This window comes from Mandrillus leucophaeus, unplaced genomic scaffold (genome assembly GCF_000951045.1).
Source record: "Mandrillus leucophaeus isolate KB7577 unplaced genomic scaffold, Mleu.le_1.0 Scaffold805, whole genome shotgun sequence".
In the NCBI taxonomy this organism is placed as follows: Eukaryota; Metazoa; Chordata; class Mammalia; order Primates; family Cercopithecidae; genus Mandrillus; species Mandrillus leucophaeus.
This window is the reverse complement of record NW_012108753.1, coordinates 397,752-416,976: the sequence shown is the minus strand read 5'-3', so window position 1 is coordinate 416,976 and position 19,225 is coordinate 397,752. Positions and strand designations below refer to the sequence as shown.

The 19,225-nt window shown below is 40.1% G+C and overlaps 2 protein-coding genes across 5 annotated transcripts in view; one reads left to right on the top strand and one right to left on the bottom strand.

Moving 5' to 3' along the window:
* The window catches only part of CEBPZ (CCAAT/enhancer binding protein (C/EBP), zeta), a 28,199-nt gene extending 26,526 nt beyond the window's left edge, over positions 1-1,673 (bottom strand). The window contains exon 1 of the mRNA XM_011967626.1: positions 1,372-1,673. Coding sequence (XP_011823016.1) covers positions 1,372-1,527 — 156 coding nt within the window. The 5' untranslated portion in view covers positions 1,528-1,673. The remainder of the gene's footprint in view (positions 1-1,371) is intronic.
* On the top strand, positions 1,582-18,456 carry NDUFAF7 (NADH dehydrogenase (ubiquinone) complex I, assembly factor 7). Of its 4 annotated transcripts, XM_011967627.1 has the most exons (10): positions 1,582-1,720; positions 2,065-2,228; positions 5,751-5,831; positions 7,084-7,194; positions 10,913-11,126; positions 11,962-12,020; positions 13,182-13,292; positions 15,346-15,489; positions 16,766-16,939; positions 17,437-18,456. In XM_011967627.1, the coding sequence occupies exons 1-10, from the start codon at positions 1,666-1,668 to the stop codon at positions 17,650-17,652; spliced, it is 1,329 nt and encodes a 442-aa protein (XP_011823017.1). In that variant the 5' UTR covers positions 1,582-1,665; the 3' UTR covers positions 17,653-18,456. The 4 variants fall into 4 exon arrangements, with proteins under 4 accessions (XP_011823017.1, XP_011823019.1, XP_011823020.1 ...); XM_011967629.1 differs by lacking the exon at positions 11,962-12,020 and having other exon boundaries at positions 10,913-10,972; XM_011967628.1 differs by lacking the exon at positions 5,751-5,831 and having other exon boundaries at positions 1,598-1,720.
* Positions 18,457-19,225: the final 769 nt, after the last annotated feature.

Sequence of the window (19,225 nt, the reverse complement as noted above, 5' to 3'; positions counted from 1 at the left end):
AAGTGGGGAAAAAAATATTACGATTAAGGTTATTAACTGTAGTATTATTTAAAATAGTGAAAGACTGGCAATAATTTAAATATCCACAGTAAGTGGCTGGTTAGATAAATTAAGACAGACAAAATGATTTATGCAGCCATATCAATAACACAGAACTTCATGCACTGATATAGAAGGATTTCTAAGAGAGAAAAGAAAGCAAAATATAGAGATAGGTGTATATATATATGGTACTATTCATGTAAAAAATAATACACGCGTATTTCATACACATAAATATGTATATGCTTGAAAAGGTATACAGTATCCCTGAAAGATATAAACTACACTTGTAAAAATAATTGCTTCCTATCAGGGCAATTGTTACGGCTGAGATAAAAGTGGAAAAAATTGGACTTTTCACTACGTATCTTTAAAGTTTGTATCACGTGTATCATGTGTATATATTACCTATTCAAAACTTAAATATACACAAGCACAGAGCAAAACTGTGAATCTACTTATCTCTAACCAACTCCTCCACCCTGAAAGTCCAGTCTCCAAAAATAATATTAAAAACAAAGTTAATTTCTGTCCCTTATCTGCTTAAAATCTTCCAGTGGTTTTGCATCAGACTCAGAGCAAAAGCCTGCCCTTTTACGCCTTGGACCTCATTTCTTACCATTCTCCCCTTACCTCACTCTGCCTCTGCTACATTGGCATTTTGGCTGCTCATGGAATAGGTCAGGCACTCTTCTGCCTGTCTTTGCATTTTCTGTTCCAACCAGAATGGCACATGGCTCACTCCTTCCTCTCCTTTAGGATTCTGCTCAAACATCTCCGTGATGTGTTTGTCGATCATCTCATTTAATACTAACGCGCTCCCACTCCTTATCGTCCTTTCGCACTACCCCGTGTCTGCTGTACTATGTATTTAAAAGTTTGTTTACTGTTTCTGTCCCTTAATTAGGATGTTCCAAAAAAGAGGGCTTCTGGGGCATACAGTGACACGTGCACGTACTCCACGAGAACAGAAATGAAAATTCCAATACCACTGGTGTTCAAAACACTCATACCACAAGGTCGGGACCAAGAAAAGCTACTCTCCGACCTGATGGTGTGATGGTTATACCACGTTAATAAAATGAGAGGATCGCCTACATTCTAAGAAAGGCCAGAGAATACGACGTTCAACTGGAAACTTTTCTTTTGTAAACAGCCCTGGAAACCAGCGTGGGAAGCTCACAGAACACATGCTTCCGAGGCTGGGATCTGGGATCTGGGTCCTGGACGCCCGCGCTCTACGCAGCGCGGAAGCGGCGGGGCAGTCAGCCTAGCGACATTAGGGACTCCCCACGTCTGACCCCTTTCCCCGGAGCCCGCGGCAGTTACCTTGGTGCCTCCGAGCCGTAACACTTCCTCCAGGGAGAACCCATTCTCGGTTTCATTAGCATCATCCTCGTCCTCCTCGTCCGGATCTTCTACTGCCTCCTCGGGGCGCCAAGGCCGCTTGGCATGGAACTCCAAAGGCTCCTTGGCTGCCGCCATGGCTAGCAGAGCATACGCTCTTGGAACTCAGCCTATTTCCGCTCTGTCCGTGACGTAATTCCGGCCGGGGCGTGTCTTCTCCCGGAAATAGCCTAAGCCCCAGCTCCTGGCGGAGAGAGCCGGCCTGCGAATTTCAGCATGAGTGTTCTGGTGAGGTCAGGTGTGGGGCCGCTGTGTGCCGTGGCGCGTGCAGGTAAGCGTCAGTCCCCTCGAAGCCCTGTTGCCTTGGAAACCGCGTGGGGTGCCTTCCTCAGCTCTTCAGTTGAGGTACCGGGGAATTAAGGGCTCAGGGGCTCACTTCCACCTTGAAGGTGCCCGGGGCTGGAAGCGGGTCCGGCGCAAACGTGATAGGGCTGCGTAGTCGTGGACAAGTGCGTGCTGTCTTTGCGCCCCGGGGGCGTGCTAAGCACAGTAGCCCAAGGTCTGCGGTGGGGTGAGGTTAAGGGTTTATGAAGCTGTTTTGAAAACGCTTAGGCGGCTTGCGTTCGTGAATGTTAAGATTTATCACGGGGTCTGTTTAATTTGTGTTTTTCACAGCCATTCCTTCTATTTGGAGAGGGAAATACTTCAGCTCCGGGAATGAACCTGCAGAAAACAACCCGGTGACGCCGATGCTGCGGCATCTTATATACAAAATAAAGTCTACTGGTCCCATCACTGTGGCCGAGTACATGAAGGAGGTGTTGACTAATCCAGCCAAGGTATGGTCGGGTAGCCCGAGGACTAGGCCCTCTCTAGCCGATTTGCGAGGTGCGAGCCGGAAGGGAGAAGCCTGAAGGTCCTCAGCCCAGGCAGTGGGGGTGCCTGCCAGGGGAAGAGCCATTTCTGAGGACCTGGGGACAGATAATTTGTCAATTGGTCAGGGCTGGCTCACGTCAGAGGCAGGGCCAATAAACAGGAGAGGACATGGTCCAAGGGTGTTTAGGAGACAGAATGTAGCTGATTGGATTTATGATGCGGGAAGGATGACTTTCCTACTTGGCTGATGGTAGGTGGTGTGGATTATTGCTCTGGGAGAAGGAATGCAGGAGGTAGGATGGAGAGTTCAGGCTGGTATATGAATCTAAAGTGTTGTGGGACTCTTAGGTGGAAATCTCCAACAGGCATCTGGAAATAGGAATTACTGCCTGGAAAGTTGCCTGTGTTGGAGTGGCCTCAGCTGGCACTGGAGAGATGTGCTGGGTTTTCTCACATGTGCAGTTGAGAATGCACTCTGGGTCTGCACTGTTCTAGGATTAGGCACAGTCACAGCTTTCTGACCCACGTTTCCTTGTCTGTTCTATAAAGCCATTTGGTGAAAGCCTGTAGTCGTTTATTTTAGAATATTTCACCTTTTGCTGGGTTGAAATATGACCTCTGTGGAATTCTGGGGTTGATTTGGCCATTGCTGTTGGATATGGTGGCGTGACTCCAGTGTCGAGGTTTACCCAAGGCCGGTATCTTCCTTTCAATGCTGGTGGGCAAGGCTGCAAGATAGGTGGCTTAGACTAGTGTGGTGGTACTAGAAATAGAAGGGGGTTGTTTAGAAAAGGGCTGACAGGATTTGCCGATGGATTGAGTGATGCAACGGAGGAATCAAGGCTGATTCGTAGTTTTGGCTTGAGCAGTTAGGTGGTGACGGCACCTTTTATTGAGATTAAGACAGACAGGACCAGGTTTGGAGGAGTGCTGGGGAGAGGGCCTACACCAGGAGCTGCATTTTATACATATTTTGTTAGCAATGACATCCAGGTGGAGATAGAAAGTAGGCAATTGGTTGTAAGAGTCTGGCGTTCAGGGCCGGACATGGTGGCTCACGCCTGTAATCCCAGCACTTTGGGAGGCCAAGGCGGGTGGATCACGAGGTCAGGAGTCTGAGACCAGCCTGACCAACATGGTGAAACCCCGTCTCTACTAAAAATACAAAAATTATTGGGTGTGGTGGCGGGTGCATGTAATCCCAGCTAGTCAGGAGGCAGGAGAATCACTTGAACCCAGGAGGCAGAGGTTGCGGTGAGCCGAGATAGCGCCATTGCACTCCAGCCTGGGCAACAGAGTGAGAGTCTGTCTCAAAAAAAGAAAAAAGAAAAAGAACCTGGCGTTCAGAAGAAAGACTGGGTGGGCGTATATACGTTTACTCATCATCCGCATGTAGGTGATATTTAAAGCCAAGGAACCAGGGAGAATGTACTGAGAGAAAGGAAGGTTTCCCAGCATTGAGACTTGGGGTAACTCTAAAATTTAGAGGCTCTTAACCTAGGAACCCTTTAATAGAAATCAGGGGTTTCATGAACCTGGATGGAAAAAAATTACACCTTTATTTTCACTAACTTTCAACTGAAATTTAGCATTTCTTCAATTATGAACATACGCAGCAACCAGTAGCATCAGCAATACTTGTGAATTTGTCGTCTGTGGAAATCATTGGTATTTCCTTATCACAATACAGTGATCACAGGCATCTCAGAATTTCATCATGCTCATCCTTACTTCAAAATTTTGTTAATTATTGGGTCTTTGGCTTGATTATGGGCTTTTTTGTTTGTTTGCTTTTTGAGATAGAGTCTCATTCTGTCACCCAGGCTGGAGTGCAGTAGTGCGATCTCGGCTCACTGCAGCCTCCGCCTACCAGTTTCAAAGGATTCTTGTGCCTCAGCCTCCCGAGTAGCTGGGATTACAGGTGTATGCTTCCATGCCCAGCTAGGTTTTTTGTATTTTCAGTGGAGATGGGGGTTTTGCCTTGTTGGCCAGGCTGGTCTTGAACTCCTGGCCTCATGTGATCCGCCTGTCTCGGCCTCCCAAAATGCTGGAATTACAGGTGTGAGCCACTGTGCCCGGCCTGATTATGTTTTTTTAAATACACTAGTAAAGAAGTGTATATATCACATTTTTAAAAACATTTGATACATATTTTTCAGATAGTTCTTTGTGGTTTTGTGCGTTTAAAAACACTCTGTGAAGGGGTCTATAGGCTTCACTGGACTACCACAGTGGTTCATAACACAAAAAAGGGCAAATACCCCTATCATGTTTCTTTATGAATGGAACTAGAAAGCCTAGAAGGAGAGATGTTGTATGGAGTGAGAAATTTTTTTTGAAGATGGGAGTGAGTTGATTTATTTTGAATGCTGAAAGGGGAAAGTTGAAGGTGGAAGAGAGAGGGGGACGGCTAAATGGACCCAGGGGAGTTGTATGAGGAATGGCAATCCGGAGCACAGGCGGAGGGATTAGGTTTGGATAAGGGGAGAAGGGGAAGGTGTTTCATTCTTGAGTCCCCAGAAACAAATGGGATTAGGTGGAGGCCAGGCGGGGTTGGGAAGCTGAGGAAGTTGTATTCTATAACATTTTTAAATTCTGCAGTGAGACTGGGGCCCATGTCATCTGAAGTAAGGTGGTAGAATAGGAGCTTGAGAAGCCTAGGAAATTTTTAACACAATTCTTGAGTGTTTCTTGAAGGTTAGGCATCATATTAAAACCTGGGATATGAAGATAGATAAGGCATGTTCTTCTGCAAACAACTAGACTTTGTGATGAAGAACATAGACAAATAAGCTCAGAAAAGGTGGCACTGGATTTGGTGTTAGGTTGGAGGGCTGGAGGAGGTCAGCTAGGTGGTGTATGAGCAGATTCAGAGGATGAGTATAAGACTGCCAGGGAGAGATGTAAAGGGAGAAGGGTAAGGATTTGCAGTGGCATGGATATCTGGACAAGCAAGGCTAAAAAAAACAAAAAAAAAAACCAAAAAAACTCACCTTTTTCTGGAGATGCAATAGTCATATAGAAAAGTTCACAAATCACAAGTTTACAGCTCCATGAATTTTCCCAAAGCAAATGCTCCTATGTAACCAGCACCCAGGTCAAGAAACAGATCATCACCAGCAGGCAGGGCCCATATGTGAGACGGAAAGTGTTAGAATTCGGAGAGGAGGCTGGAGGAGTAGGCGGGGTCTGGCTGTGTCGGCTGTGGGAGCTGGGAGGGGAGGAAGGGTCTGGCATGCAGAGACGGATGTTACATGACTTCTGCATTTATGCCCAAGGTGTAATTGTTTTTCTACCAGTTTTGTAAAATGACTGTTACTTTGTAAAATTTGGATAAAGACACCATGTTTCCCTTGCTTGTTTAGAGGAGAGCTTTCTTACTAAATAATGATTTCACTTTTACCTTATTTAAGATTTTGGACGGATATTTTATAAAGGCTTATTTGAAAATTAATTTTGTTTCTCCATTTTCTCTTTTTACTCAGGGTTATTATGTGTACCGTGACATGCTAGGTGAACAAGGAGATTTCATTACTTCACCTGAAATAAGTCAGATCTTTGGGGAGGTAATGTCCAATGTAAAGTATGAATGAAGCTAATATAAACATTTGAGAACAGATCAAATTGTATTGTTCTGTAGTAGTGTTCTACAGCTTCTTTTGTGATTCATCAAAAGTTTTAACTTTATAGTAGTTGATGTACTGAGGGAATAGAGAGGCAGTAGAGGGGAGGAAAATGGTAGAATATTTGAAAAGTTTATACTCCACTGTAGGAAGGGAAATGGAGAGATAAGAGGGACAAAGAGAAAGAGAAGGAAGGGAGGGGGTCATAAAGAGGACAGAAAAAGGAGAATCAGATGAAATAAGAGAATAGAAGAAGGAAGAGAGACAAAAGGAAAGGCGAGGAAAGAGGTAGAGTGCCCAGGAAGGAAGAGAGAAAAGATAAAAAAGAGCATTGAAGAATCAGTGGAATTAAGATAAGCTCTAAAGCTGCCAGTCGTGATTTTAACCATAGTTACTGTAAAAGTCTTCCTTTGTTTATCTAAAACTCTATAGCCAGAGTTTTGCTCTTATTGCCCAGGCTGGAGTGCAATGGTGCGATCTTGGCTCACTGCAACCTCCGCTTCCCGGGTTCAAGCGATTCTCCTGCCTCAGCCTCCTGAGTAGCTGGGATTACAGGCATGTGCCACCACTCCTGGCTAATTTTGTATTTTTAGTAGAGACGGGGTTTCTCCATGTTGGTCAGGCTGGCCTCGAACTCCCGATCTCAGGTGATCCACCCGCCTTGGCCTCCTAAAGTGCTGGGATTACAGGCATGAGCCACCACACCCGGCCAAATCTTTCTTTAATAAACAGAATTCTAGTTCATTTCCACTAAGTACTTTCTATGAATTTAGAAATAGGAAATAGTGTATAAGAGGAAGTAGAATGTGGGTATTGAAAAACATTAGGTTATTATCAGAGTCATGTAATTGTTTAAATCATATGAATATGAAGAAATGGCATAATCACATTTCATCTGTTTATTTGCTTTCAAATAGTAATACTTTTCTGGTAGTGATATCCTGTTATCTATGTCATGGGACCTTTTATAGCAGAGGCTGCCTTTTTTTTCCTGTTAATCTTCCTAAATGGTATATGTTATAGTCCCAGGAAGTTCCTATGTGTACATGTATGTATGTATTAAATAACATACATATGGCTGTACACATTTTGCTTTTTGGCATATAGTGCCTATTTATGTGGAATTTTATATTGTGGTATACTTTTATACTTTATGGTACCTTAATATGTGTTTTTTTTGTTTTCCTTGTCACAGCTACTAGGGATATGGTTCATTAGTGAATGGATGGCCACTGGAAAAAGCACAGCTTTCCAGCTGGTGGAACTGGGCCCAGGTAGGGGAACCCTCGTGGGAGATATTTTGAGGGTAGGTAATAAAAGAATGACTTTAAGTTTCATGTAAGTGAATTTTAGTACTTCTGAGTGTGCAAACCGCGTTGATTTCATTGGTTTTCAGTTCCTTAATCTCATATTTCTCAGCTAAAATATAATGTCAGAATAATGTAATCAGTCATTACTGTTGTCTGTAAGCTTAAAAAATGGAGGCGAGGGGGAGAAGAATATGAAAGCTAAAAATAGGAAACATTTAGAAGACATTATAGGAAAGTGTATTTGTTTTCTCAGGAAGCAAAGTTTTTAATTATATAAAAAGTTTAGGCCAGGCGTGGTGGCTCATACCTGTAATCCTAGCACTTTGGGAGGCCAAGGTGGGCAGATCAGGAGGTCAGGAGTTTGAGACCAGCCTGACCAATATGGTGAAACCCAGTCTCTGCTAAAAGTACAAAAATTAGCTATGCGTGGTGGGGCGCACCTGTAATCCAGTTACTCAGGAGGCTGAGGCGGGAGAATCGCTTGAACCCAGGAGGCAGAGGTTGCAGTGAGCCGAGATCGTGCCATTGCACTCCAGCCTGGTGACAGAGCGAGACTCTGTCTCAAAAAAAAAGAAAAAAAAGTTTAGGATGGGCACAGTGGCTCATGCATGTAATCCTAGCACTTTGGGAGACCAAGGTGGGAAGATTGTTTGAGGCCAAGAGTTCAAGACCAACCTGGCCAACAAAGCAAGACCTCGTCTCTTTTTATATTTAAAAAAAAAAAAAAAGAAGATGTAAAGAAAAAGATTAATAATTTCATTTCTTACATTTAAATTAAGAACTTCTTGCTCTACAAATAAACTAGCAACTTTTTGTTCTTCAAAGACCCCATTAAGAGAGTGATTAGACAAACCACAGAGTGGGAGAAGTTATTTGTGACATGTAACCAACAGAGAACTAGTAGTTAGAATATTTAAAGAACTCCCTTAAGTCAATAAGAAGACAGATAACTTGAGAAAAATCACGCCAAAGATGTGAACAAGTCCATTCATAAAAGAGGAAAATACAAACGACTAAAAAAGCAAAACAAAAATATTAGTCTTACTGATAGTCAGGGAGATGAAAATTAAAATCACAACGAGATACCACTGTAACCCTCGCCAGATTAGAAAGAAAGCTAATAGTCTGTCAACACCAAGTATTGTGCAGATGCAGATATGTGGAACAATGGGAACTGTCATATACTGCTTGTAAGAGTATAATTTAGTACATCCTTTTTTTATTTTGTTTGAGACGGAGCCTTGGTTTGTCTCTCAGGCTGGAGTGCAGTGGTACGATCTTGGCTCACTGCAACCTCGGCCTCCCAGGTTCAAGTGATTCTTGTGCCTCAGCCTCCTGAGTAGCTGGGATAATAGACGTGGACCACCACACCCGCCTAATTTTTGTATTTTAGTAGAGAAGGGGTTTTACCATGCTGGCCAGGCTGATCTTGAACTCTTGGCTTCAAGTGGCCCACCTGCCTTGGCCTCCCAGAACGCTGGGATTACAGGCGTTAGCCATCGCACCCAGCCTTGTACAACCATTTCGAAAAGCTATTGGCCGTTATCTGTTAACATCAAAGTTTCTGATATTGTATGACCCAGCAATTTTACTGCTAGTGATTTACCCTAGGGAAACTAGTGTATATGTGTACCAGGAGACACGTACAAGAAGGTAGCAGCATTGAATAAAAGAGCAGAAAACTGAAACAGCACAAATGCCTATCAGGTGGGTAAATGAATCAATTAATTGTGGTACAGTCATACAGTGGAATACGAAGTATTGCAAGAATGCGTGAAATCGCAGCGGAATATAGCAGTATTCAACATGAAACAAGATGTGTGGAAGTAGCAGTTTGCGAAAGAGTTCATATCATATGATTGTATTTATATAAAATCCAAAAAATAGTCAACATTAAACAATATATATTTGATGATAAACATATATTTAGCAACATTTATAAAGAAAAGTCAGGGTATTATTAACTGAAGATTCAGAATGGTGGCGACTTCGAGGGTACAGGGAGTCCACAGGGGCTTTAGAGAGAAGGTCATGTCCCATTTCTTTAACCAGATGGTGGCTATTCTCTCCTGTATCATTCTTGCTATCAGTCTATGTACTATTTTATAAAACCATTGAAAAGGAGGACAGTTGTTTATGGTACCTGATAAGTAAGAGTGTTTATTAAACTTTTGTAGTTTCTAGTATTTCAGAACTCATTAGTCTTTTTGAGTGTATTTTTTATGTACCTGGCAATTCAATGTAAAAAACAAACATAGCTGGGTGCAGTGGCCCATGCCTGTAATCCCAGCACTTTGGGAGTCCAAGGCTCCCAAAGTTCACGATCAGCCTGGGTAACAGGGTGAAACTCCATCTCTACAAAAAGTACAAAAATTAGCCAGGCGTGGTAGCACGCGTCTGTGGTCGAAGCAAGTCGGGGGGCTGAGGTGGGAGGATTGCTCGAGCCCAGGAGGTTGAGGCTGCAGTGAGCTGTGATCATGCCTCTGAGTGACAAAGTGGGACCCTGTCTCAAAAAAAAAACAAAACAAGAAACACCAACACATAGTCAATATAAATTTAAATTTCTTGATGCTTTATGGTTTTTGCTTTAAATTAGAAATTGAAGGATTTAAAAACTATATAAACATGACAAATGAGAATCTTGGTTATTTGGGTGAAGAAAGAAAACAAAATCATGAATTTAAATGTCCAGGGCTCTATTTTATGTTTTTCAGCAAGGTCATTTGAATATCAAATATTTAATAAGGACCTCAAATCATATTTTCTTGTTCAAGTACTTTAAAAGTCAATTCCAGAGCTCTTAAAATGTATGAAGGATGCTTTTCCAGACTGAGTCATAAGAACTCCTAAAAAGCCAAAGAATTTAAAGGGTTGTAAAGCAAATAGCCAGAGAAGTATCAGACCTGTTTTATTTTCGATGTTACCTTCCGAAGGAATTTCGCCTGTGATGTTTTTCCATTTGTATTTTGATCTCAAAACTAAATTTGGAAAAATCATCTTGTTCATATTATCAGTCTGGATGTGCATATTCATATCTCAAAAGTATTAATTGGAGGCAGATCACCAGTAAAAATTAAATTCAAATGAAAAATAATGTTGATACACTTTATGCTTTTACTATTGAATTTTTAGCCTTAAAAGATTGGTAAAATATTAGTATTTTCATTTTTCCCTTGATGTTTACAACAGTGAAAAAATATATAGCTAAATATAGATTGAAAATGTGGCAGACCCCTGAGTTAAGCAGTCGTTTTCAGTACCATTCAGATTTGGTTCTTTGAGGTTAGAGTTATCATCATCTCAAAGATGAGATTATTTCCTAGACCTAGACACATTATCAAAGCAAGGCTATCCCCATTTTATTTCCTTGGTCTTTTTTTAGACTCCATAATCTGAATCGTTTTTATCAGATGCCAAATCTTTTATTTTCATTTGTTAATCATAATTTATCAGATGCCAAGTCTTTTATTTTCATTTGTTAATCATAATTTATCATTAGGAAACCAAATTGTGCATTGTTCATTTCTTATTTAAATTATGCTTAATAACTAATAGGTTGTGATTCTTATAGACTGCTGGCGAGTGGCTTGGGTAAGGAACACGTCTCTCTGAAGTATTCCTTCTATTGTGACGTGACTAAATCATTGATGTAAATGATTAGGAAACTAAACCTACTTAGCACATTGTGGTTTTTTTTCTTCTTTTGGTGTTTAGGTGTTCACTCAACTTGGATCTGTGCTGAAAAACTGTGACATTTCAGTACATCTGGTAGAGGTAAGCCAAAAATTAAGTGAGATTCAAGCATTGACACTGACTGAAGAGAAGGTCCCGTTAGAGCGAAATGCTGGATCCCCAGTGTATATGAAAGGTGTCACTAAGTCTGGGATTCCAATTTCCTGGTACCGACATCTGCACGATGTTCCAAAAGGTAATTACCTTTACGTGGATTAATGAAAGAATTTTGATCACAACCCTTACAGTAGTGATGGGACTATAACTTTTTACAGCAATAGAACAGATTATGAGTTACTGCTACCAAGTCCCTTATCCATAGAGAGTAGCCTACTTTTTTCTAGAAAAGAGCATCATAATAGAAAATAAAGTTGCCTGACTTTAAGTAGTAGTTTATTTCATGTAGTTTCGTAGAACCCAAACAAAATGTAAATCTCCGTTGTACTTTTGAGTATTTCCCTATACCTAGGATAGTTCCGATGATGGAGCAGCCCAAGGCAGCCGGGGCTGATGGAAGCAGTGTTAGTAGGTGGATTTAGTTCAGTTATCGAATCTTTTGAAAATCCTTACTTCCTAAAGACAAGCAAGGTGTGGGGGAAAATCCCTGTACTAGTCAGGAATACTGATGAATCTTGACTCAAAGCTCAAATGGGGGTACGATCTTGGGCAAGGCATCTCAAGCTGTTCCCGGCCTCAGCCTTCTCAGGCTGAGAAACCCGATTTTATGAAAACAAATTCCCTTCCAGCTAACAAATCTGACTTCTAATTTCCTTCAAGCCTAGTGATGGATAAAAGATTTAACTGCTATTTCAGGTATTTCCATTTTCTGACCCCATTTATATGTAAAGTAAGAGTAGTAGTAATTGTTCTTTTACGTGTTCTGCAGTGTAAGTTTTCCATGAAGAGGCAGAGAATTCTGTGGTAGTGATGATTATGGAGGAAGTAGGCATTTTCTTTTTTACAGTTAATGTTCAAAAGAATTAATTCCTGTAAAATGTGGAAACATTAATTCTTTTCCTCTTTTTAAATAGGATACAGCTTTTATCTTGCACATGAATTTTTTGATGTTCTTCCTGTGCATAAATTTCAGGTATTGGGGGAGGAAAAAGTCATGTCTATAATTGAATACAAAAGGCGTTGTGTTGCCAATGTTTATGGTGTTTATTCAGTATACAAATTTTACTCGTTGAGGTTATTTTTAACTATTATTTGGAATTTTGATACACATAAATAATTGGAAAGCAAAAATGAAATGTTAATGAGAATTTGTAGTTCTCCTGGGATAATTATTAAGAATTCTTAATTCTTCTGATTTGAAGAAGTAAGGGAATGAAAAATGGTAAGATGGTAACTGGCTGTGGTGCAATGAAGGATTTACTTGAGCAAATTTTTTTTTTAAAAAGAGAGCATATTGCTATGTTGCCCAGGCTGGTCTTGAACTCCAGGGCTCAAATGTTCGGCCTGCCTCAGCATCCCAAGGAGCTGGGACTACAGGTGTGTGCCACTGCACCCAGCCAACCTTAGCACATTAAAAAAAAATTATAGATTAACATTTTTGGGGCCAGGCATGCTGGCTTCCACCTGAATCTCAGCACTTTGGGAGGCCGAGGTGGGTGAATCGCTTGAGGTCAGGAATTCAAGGCCAGCCTGGGCAACATGACGAAGCCCTGTGTCTACTATAAATACAAAAATTATCTGGGCTTGGTGGCAGGTGCCTGTACTTCCCAGCTACTCGGGAGGCTGAGACATGAGAATTGCTTGAACCCAGGAGGCAGAGGTTGCAATGAGCTGAGATGCACCACTGCACTCCAGCCTGGGCGACAAAGCGAGACCTTGTCTCAAAAAAAAAAAAATAAATAAAACTTTTCTTCATTCTTTGAGGAGATTTAAGATTCGGTGATAATGTATGTGTCCTGGTAGTTTGTATGGAGAAGAGCAGCTCTCATGATTCTGTGGTAATGTGTTAGTGAAGCTTCTGGCTATTGCTCCTGAGTCTATTTCCGTTTTTTGGGTACTTTGCAAGCTGCTGATTTTATCTTCCACAGCCTCATCTCTGCTATTGTTTCTTTTGCATCGATCAGTCTACTCATTGTTCAAAGGCAATGAAGTAATGCATTTAAGTAATTTTAAATAGTGAGTGCCCTGTAAATGTTAGTTACTTATGGTAAGAGGAGAAAAAGCTATTTTTGGTAGAAGCAATGTGGAGAACAAACTTGCAAACATTTGTTTTTATGTGTTATTTTGTGTTTAGAAGACACCACAGGGATGGCGAGAAGTATTCATTGACATTGATCCACAGGTTTCTGATAAACTGAGGTTTGTTTTGGCACCTTCTGCCACCCCAGCAGAAGCCTTCATACAAGTAAGAATATGCTTTTTTAACTTTCTTTTATTGCTCACAGAATCTTCAAAGTCTTATTTTCTGAGTCACTACTTTAGAGTTCCTTTACAGGAAGAGTTGCTAATAGCATAGGAGGTGCTTTTTATTGACAGTGAATGTGCAGAGGAGCTAGAGGCAGGAGAGTGGGTTAAAATCATTTCTTAAATCTGTGACCTTAATGTAATGTAGTAAGAGAAAGTTAGTAACCGCTTACTCAGCCAAATCTCTTACTTTCACTGTTTACCTCAGTTTCGTGTCAAATGGCAATGGTATTGTCCACAGGAAGAGTTTACATCTGTGAAAACAATGTAGTACAGACTATAGTAAATTAATTAACAGTAACAGCTAACGTTTGTTGAGTACTTTGTGTTACTCTGTTTTTGCATTTAATTCTCAAAGCCCTGTATTAGGTAGGTTCTATTATTATCTTTCTTTGGGCTAGAGCATGGCTTTTATCCCATGCTTCCACGCAGATCTCAATTTGATTCTGCCAGAATGGTAGAATTACTACTGCTTACTGTTGATCTCAAGGAATCATCGCAAGAGCCTGTCTATCTTGGCTTGTTTAAAGGTACAAAAAATCCCTGTACTTCTCAGAAACGTCCAGGCTTCAGATTGCTTCTTTTTTTTCAGTCCTTTTCCAGCTCAGAAGATGACTTCTACTTCCTGGACCTTAACTGAGAACTTCCTACTTAGAAATTATCAGTTTTAAAAGCACAAGAGCTTTTACACTTAAATATATGAATTAAGTTTTCTTTGTTAAGTATAAATTTAAATGTCAGACGGAACACTTGTGAACAACTGTTTTCTCATACTATGGCAACCTACCTGAATGACACATTCATAAAACCACCAAGAACTAACCTCCTGGTCCTGGGAGTTCATCTAGTTATTGACCTAATTAGTATTCACTTAGGAGGCAGGGAGTGAATTTTCCCTTTTGCTTGAATGAGATGAATGGTAATACATGTCATCTTGAAGAGTAGCCTAAGATAGTAAGAATGTCAGCATGATCAGCATGTCCACTGATGCCTGATGAGGCTGACTTCATGGTTTTTAATAGTTAAGCCACAGTAATTTCATTGCACAATTGGCTCAATGGTTTATTATATTTAATCCTCACAACAAACCTACAATATCTATAAGGAAGAAAGCAGCTCAAAAAGTTTAAGTAACTTGTCTACCAGTAAGCATAGGAAGAGCTGAGATTCAACTCCATCTGACTCTATGCCTGTTACCGTAGGCAGACATCAGGGCAGATCATTACTGCATTTCTATAATGTGTTAGGGAGGAGCACAAGTTAATGTATGTTTTCATAATAAAGGGAAAGAAATACCACATTTTCAATCAGATCAGGAAGTAGTGAAATTTCATATATACTAGTCAGGTTGGCAAGTACTAATACTTAGTGTCATTTCGTTTTTTAAGCTAGTACACACTTACTGTGGCCCCTTAGTTAATAAGTGAACATCTTGGGGTAATAATGGTTTCAATACATTGGCAGTAGTTTATAAGCTGATGTTTCTTGATGTAGGGCATATCATTGGGATACTTTCTGGCACAACAGAGGGCATGATGATATACTTGTCTAATAGGGTCTGCTTTGTGTTATTGGATTTATATGATTTGTTCTTTCAGCACAATATTTTCATTGACTATGTCCTAGGCAGACAAAAATTCCTTTCCCATGCTTTCAACCTAGAGGAATATATTTATATGATTTGTGATATAAAAGTATTTTACATTAAATAAAATGATAATGCTCTAGGCCATCTGGGGGGATTGGGAGGGCATTTGCCTTTTTGTAAAAGAGATTTAAATGTCTCCGTAAATCAAGTGGATAGCATCAAAGAACTAAGGAGTTTTGTATAATAAGGGAGTCAGGTGAAAAGTTGAGTGTAGAGAACACTCATATTAAGAAAATTTATTTTTATTAAAACTAAGAAATGCTCATTGAGGAAAAACCTGAAAAACCCTAAGGAAGTAAGTCTTTTGAATGATGCATTTTGACTTTTGTAATGATCCCTTTACCAGCATGATGAAACAAGGGATCATGTTGAAGTGTGTCCTGATGCTGGTGTTATCATTGAGGAACTTTCTCAACGCATTGCATTAACTGGAGGTGCTGCACTGGTTGCTGATTATGGTCATGATGGAACAAAGACAGATACCTTCAGAGTATGTATAATTCAGTAACATGATTTATTAGACTTTCAGTGTTAGATCTGAAGCTCATTGAAGAGCTTTGATTTCTACAGTGCCTGGTATTATTGTATTACATTATTTTATAGTTAACATTGATATTATTGTAATTCCCCTTAACCCTAGTTCTTACTCCTAACACTGAGTCTACTGTCCAGCCCTCCTTTAACAGGATCTGAACTGTTTACGTTCTTAGTTGTAGAACCTATGTTTACAAATCCAAATAATACAAATTTGGAGAATAATACAAATGGAAAGATTTTCTTCACATTCTTAAACCTTTCTATCTGTACCCTCCTTTGTTCAAGAAAAATTTTGGTACTTCTTTGCAGATTTAAACTTCCTACTGTAATCATTCTAGCTTTTTCTATTATATTTTCAACATTTTTTCCCTTTCCAGATGTATTCTTTTACACTGTTCCTAAACATCCTTTCTTAATGATCTTTGAATATGATCAATTCTGTTCAATATACTTTAATTGAAAACCATTTAACTAAATGCTCTTAGTCATTTTCTAGGTCTGTGGTTCTTAATTTCTAATTTTATTGTGTCTAAAAATAACCTGGAGAGTTTGTTGAAAATACTCATTCTCTAGCCTCACCTCCAGGATTCTGACTGACCAGGTCTGGTTAGAGTCAGTAATATATTCTCAGGTGATTTTTTTTTTTTTAAGTAATTTCAACTTTTATTTTAGATTTAGGGTGTACATGAGGCAGGTTTGTTATTTGTTACATGGGTATATTGCATTGACTCTGAGGTTTGGGGTACAAGTGAGCCTGTTGCCCAGGTGGCAAGCATAGTACTCAGTAGGTAGATTTTCAGCCCTTGTTCCCCTCCTCCTTTTGCCCCTCTAGTAGCCAGCAGGGTTTGTTCCCATCGGTATGTTCACGTGTACCCAATGTTTAGCTCTTACTGAGAGAAGTGAGACGTACGTGTGGTATTTGGATTTGTCCCTGCATTAATTCACTTAGGATAATGGCCTCCAGCTATATCTATGTTGCTGAAAAGGACATGATCTGATTTTTAATGGTTGTGTAGTAGTTTGTGGTGTATCTCAGGTGATTCTGACACATGGTTGACGCATATACTTCGTAAAACACTGCCTAGGTGTTCCCTGCCTAAGAGAATTAATGAAAGCTCTATTCCATCACCTCAAGCATTAATGTAAATATTAAATAACTTTAATATGATAGCATCTCTTTAATCTTAATAACCATAAAAGGGCAAAAATCTGATTTCTTTATGTTCAAGGGGTTTTGTGGCCACAAGCTTCATGACGTCTTAATTGCCCCAGGAACGGCAGATCTAACAGCTGATGTGGACTTCAGTTATTTACGAAGAATGGCACAGGGAAAAGTAGCCTCTCTGGGCCCAATAAAACAACACACATTTTTAAAAAATATGGGTATTGATGTCCGGCTGAAGGTAAGGTTTATTTTATTTCACTGTTATTAAGTACTTTAATTTCATAGTATTGCAAAAATTAAATAGTATGTTCACCTGGCCTTAATGCTCTTACAGTTAGCCAATCCTTGGTATTCCAGCCTTTTCAGGTAGTATAGGATTTAGTAACTAGTCTGGTAAGTTTCATGCATCTCCATGTGAGGTAGCATTAAGACTTCCAAATAGTGTTTTTGTTAAGAAAACTGCGTTTATGGGTATGAATTTTCTAACTGTTCTTCCAAGGACACCTAAACCTTACTGTAGATCAAACCCCCTGGGGATATTTGTTAAAAATGCAAATCCTTATGTTTCACACCAACCTACATTTTTAATAAGTATGCTATGATTCTCAGGCAGGTAATCAGAAGTCACATTTTGAGTGGTGCTTTATTGGAATATTTGAGAGTCATTAGTATTGCTGCACGTAACTAGGAATTCTGTCTTCTGGTTAATTTTGCTAAGAATTTTTTTCCTTTCAGGTTCTTTTAGATAAATCAAATGAGCCATCAGTGAGGCAGCAATTACTTCAAGGATATGATATGTTAATGAATCCAAAGAAGATGGGAGAGAGATTTAACTTTTTTGCCTTGCTACCTCATGAGAGACTTGAAGGTGGAAGACATCAGAGGAATGCACGTCAGTCAAAACCCTTTGCATCCCTTGTAGCTGGGTTTAGTGAACTTGCTTGGCAGTGATATTTCAGCTTGGACATTTTCCCCTTCAGTCGGCCCAAGAAATCAAAATAAAGGAAACACATTTCATACACTGCAGGTAACAAAAGTGAAAGTATTTTATCTTTTCACAGCAAGAACAGTCCATGTTATATATAATACAACCAAAATTATAGAACTTTTAGGGTTGTGACTGGCTTTGGTGCACATGTCTGCTCAAGCTAATAAGTTATTGTGAGACTGAGTTTCCTTTAACTTATAAAGCTAGTTGCCATATTTCTATTTTATTTTAAAAAGTAAACATGGGGCCGGGCGCAGTGGCTCATGCCTATAATCCCAGCACTTTGGGAGGCTGAGGTGGGCAGATCACCTGAGGTCAGCAGTTCGAGACCAGCCTGACCAAAATGGAGAAACCCCGTCTCTACTAAAAATACAAAACTAGCCGGGCATGGTGGTACATGCTTGTAATCCCAGTTTACTCAGGGAGGCTGAGGCAGGAGAATCACTTGAACCTGGGAGGTGGAGGTTGTGGTGCGCTGAGATGGTGCCACTGCACTCCAGCCTGAGCAACAACAGCGAAACTCCCTCTTAAAAAAAAAAAAAGTAAACATGGGCAGTGATTGGTTTAATAAAAACTGGAAACAGACTAAATGGCTATTCATAGGAAACTGATAAAATGTTATTTTTAAAAATGAGCTAAAGCAGTATGTTCTGACATAGAAAACTCTAAGATTTAGTAAGTGAAAAAAAGTAGGATGCAAGAGTTTTTATAGTTGATTCCATTTTTGTTGAAGGAGAAAAGCTATTTACAAGTAATTTCATAGAAACTAATAGACTAGTGTACACTGGTTTTCTCTGATATGTACTTGCATACAAAGTTAAGGAATGAATGCACAATTTTCCCAATTTGGAAGTGAGTTTGAGGGGCAGGGAGTGGCTGGGTATTTAAATTTTTTACATTGTGCATCTGTTAATTTTTAAAAAAATTACAAAGGTCACAGCAAGAAATAGTAAACCTTGACATGTAGTTCAAATATGAGTTGGAGACCAGCCTGGCCAACATGGTGAAACCCCGTCTCTACTAAAAATACAAAAATTAGCCTGACGTGGTGGTGGACGCCTGTAATCCCAGCTACTCAGGAGGCTGAGGCAGGACAATCTCTTGAACCCGGGAGGCAGAGGTTGTAGTGAGCCGAGATTGCTCTGTTGCACTCTAGCCTGGGTAATAGAAAGATACACACCCCCACCCACCCCCCCCAGGAGGAATAATTTTCAGACAAATGGCAAGTTTTAGTTCTGTATTATGTGTTTTCATTTTTTGGTTTTTAGCAGCTTTGTGTTAATACTGGAAACATGGACTTAGAGAATTATTAAATTAGCAACACAGATTTACAAGGGAGATTATTAAATTAGCAACACAGATTTACAAGGGAGATTAAAGGAAAAGAATACTTGCCATATGTCTTGAATTTACGGCTTAACTGTATCAGAAGTTCATTGGCGGAGTGATGAACTGTTGCTTTTTATTGCTGCTTCTGCTTAACAGGAGTAGCATTCTATCCACACTACATGGCATGTCATGGAGGCTTTGAATGTG

Excerpts from the sequence above, each read along its gene's own strand:
- NDUFAF7 (XM_011967627.1), top strand. The coding sequence starts at position 1,666 with ATGAGTGTTCTGGTGAGGTCAGGTGTGGGGCCGCTGTGTGCCGTGGCG. Across the intron at positions 11,127-11,961 it reads TCTGCACGATGTTCCAAAAG|GATACAGCTTTTATCTTGCA; the intron begins GTAATTACCTTT and ends CTTTTTAAATAG. Across the intron at positions 16,940-17,436 it reads GTATTGATGTCCGGCTGAAG|GTTCTTTTAGATAAATCAAA; the intron begins GTAAGGTTTATT and ends TTTTCCTTTCAG.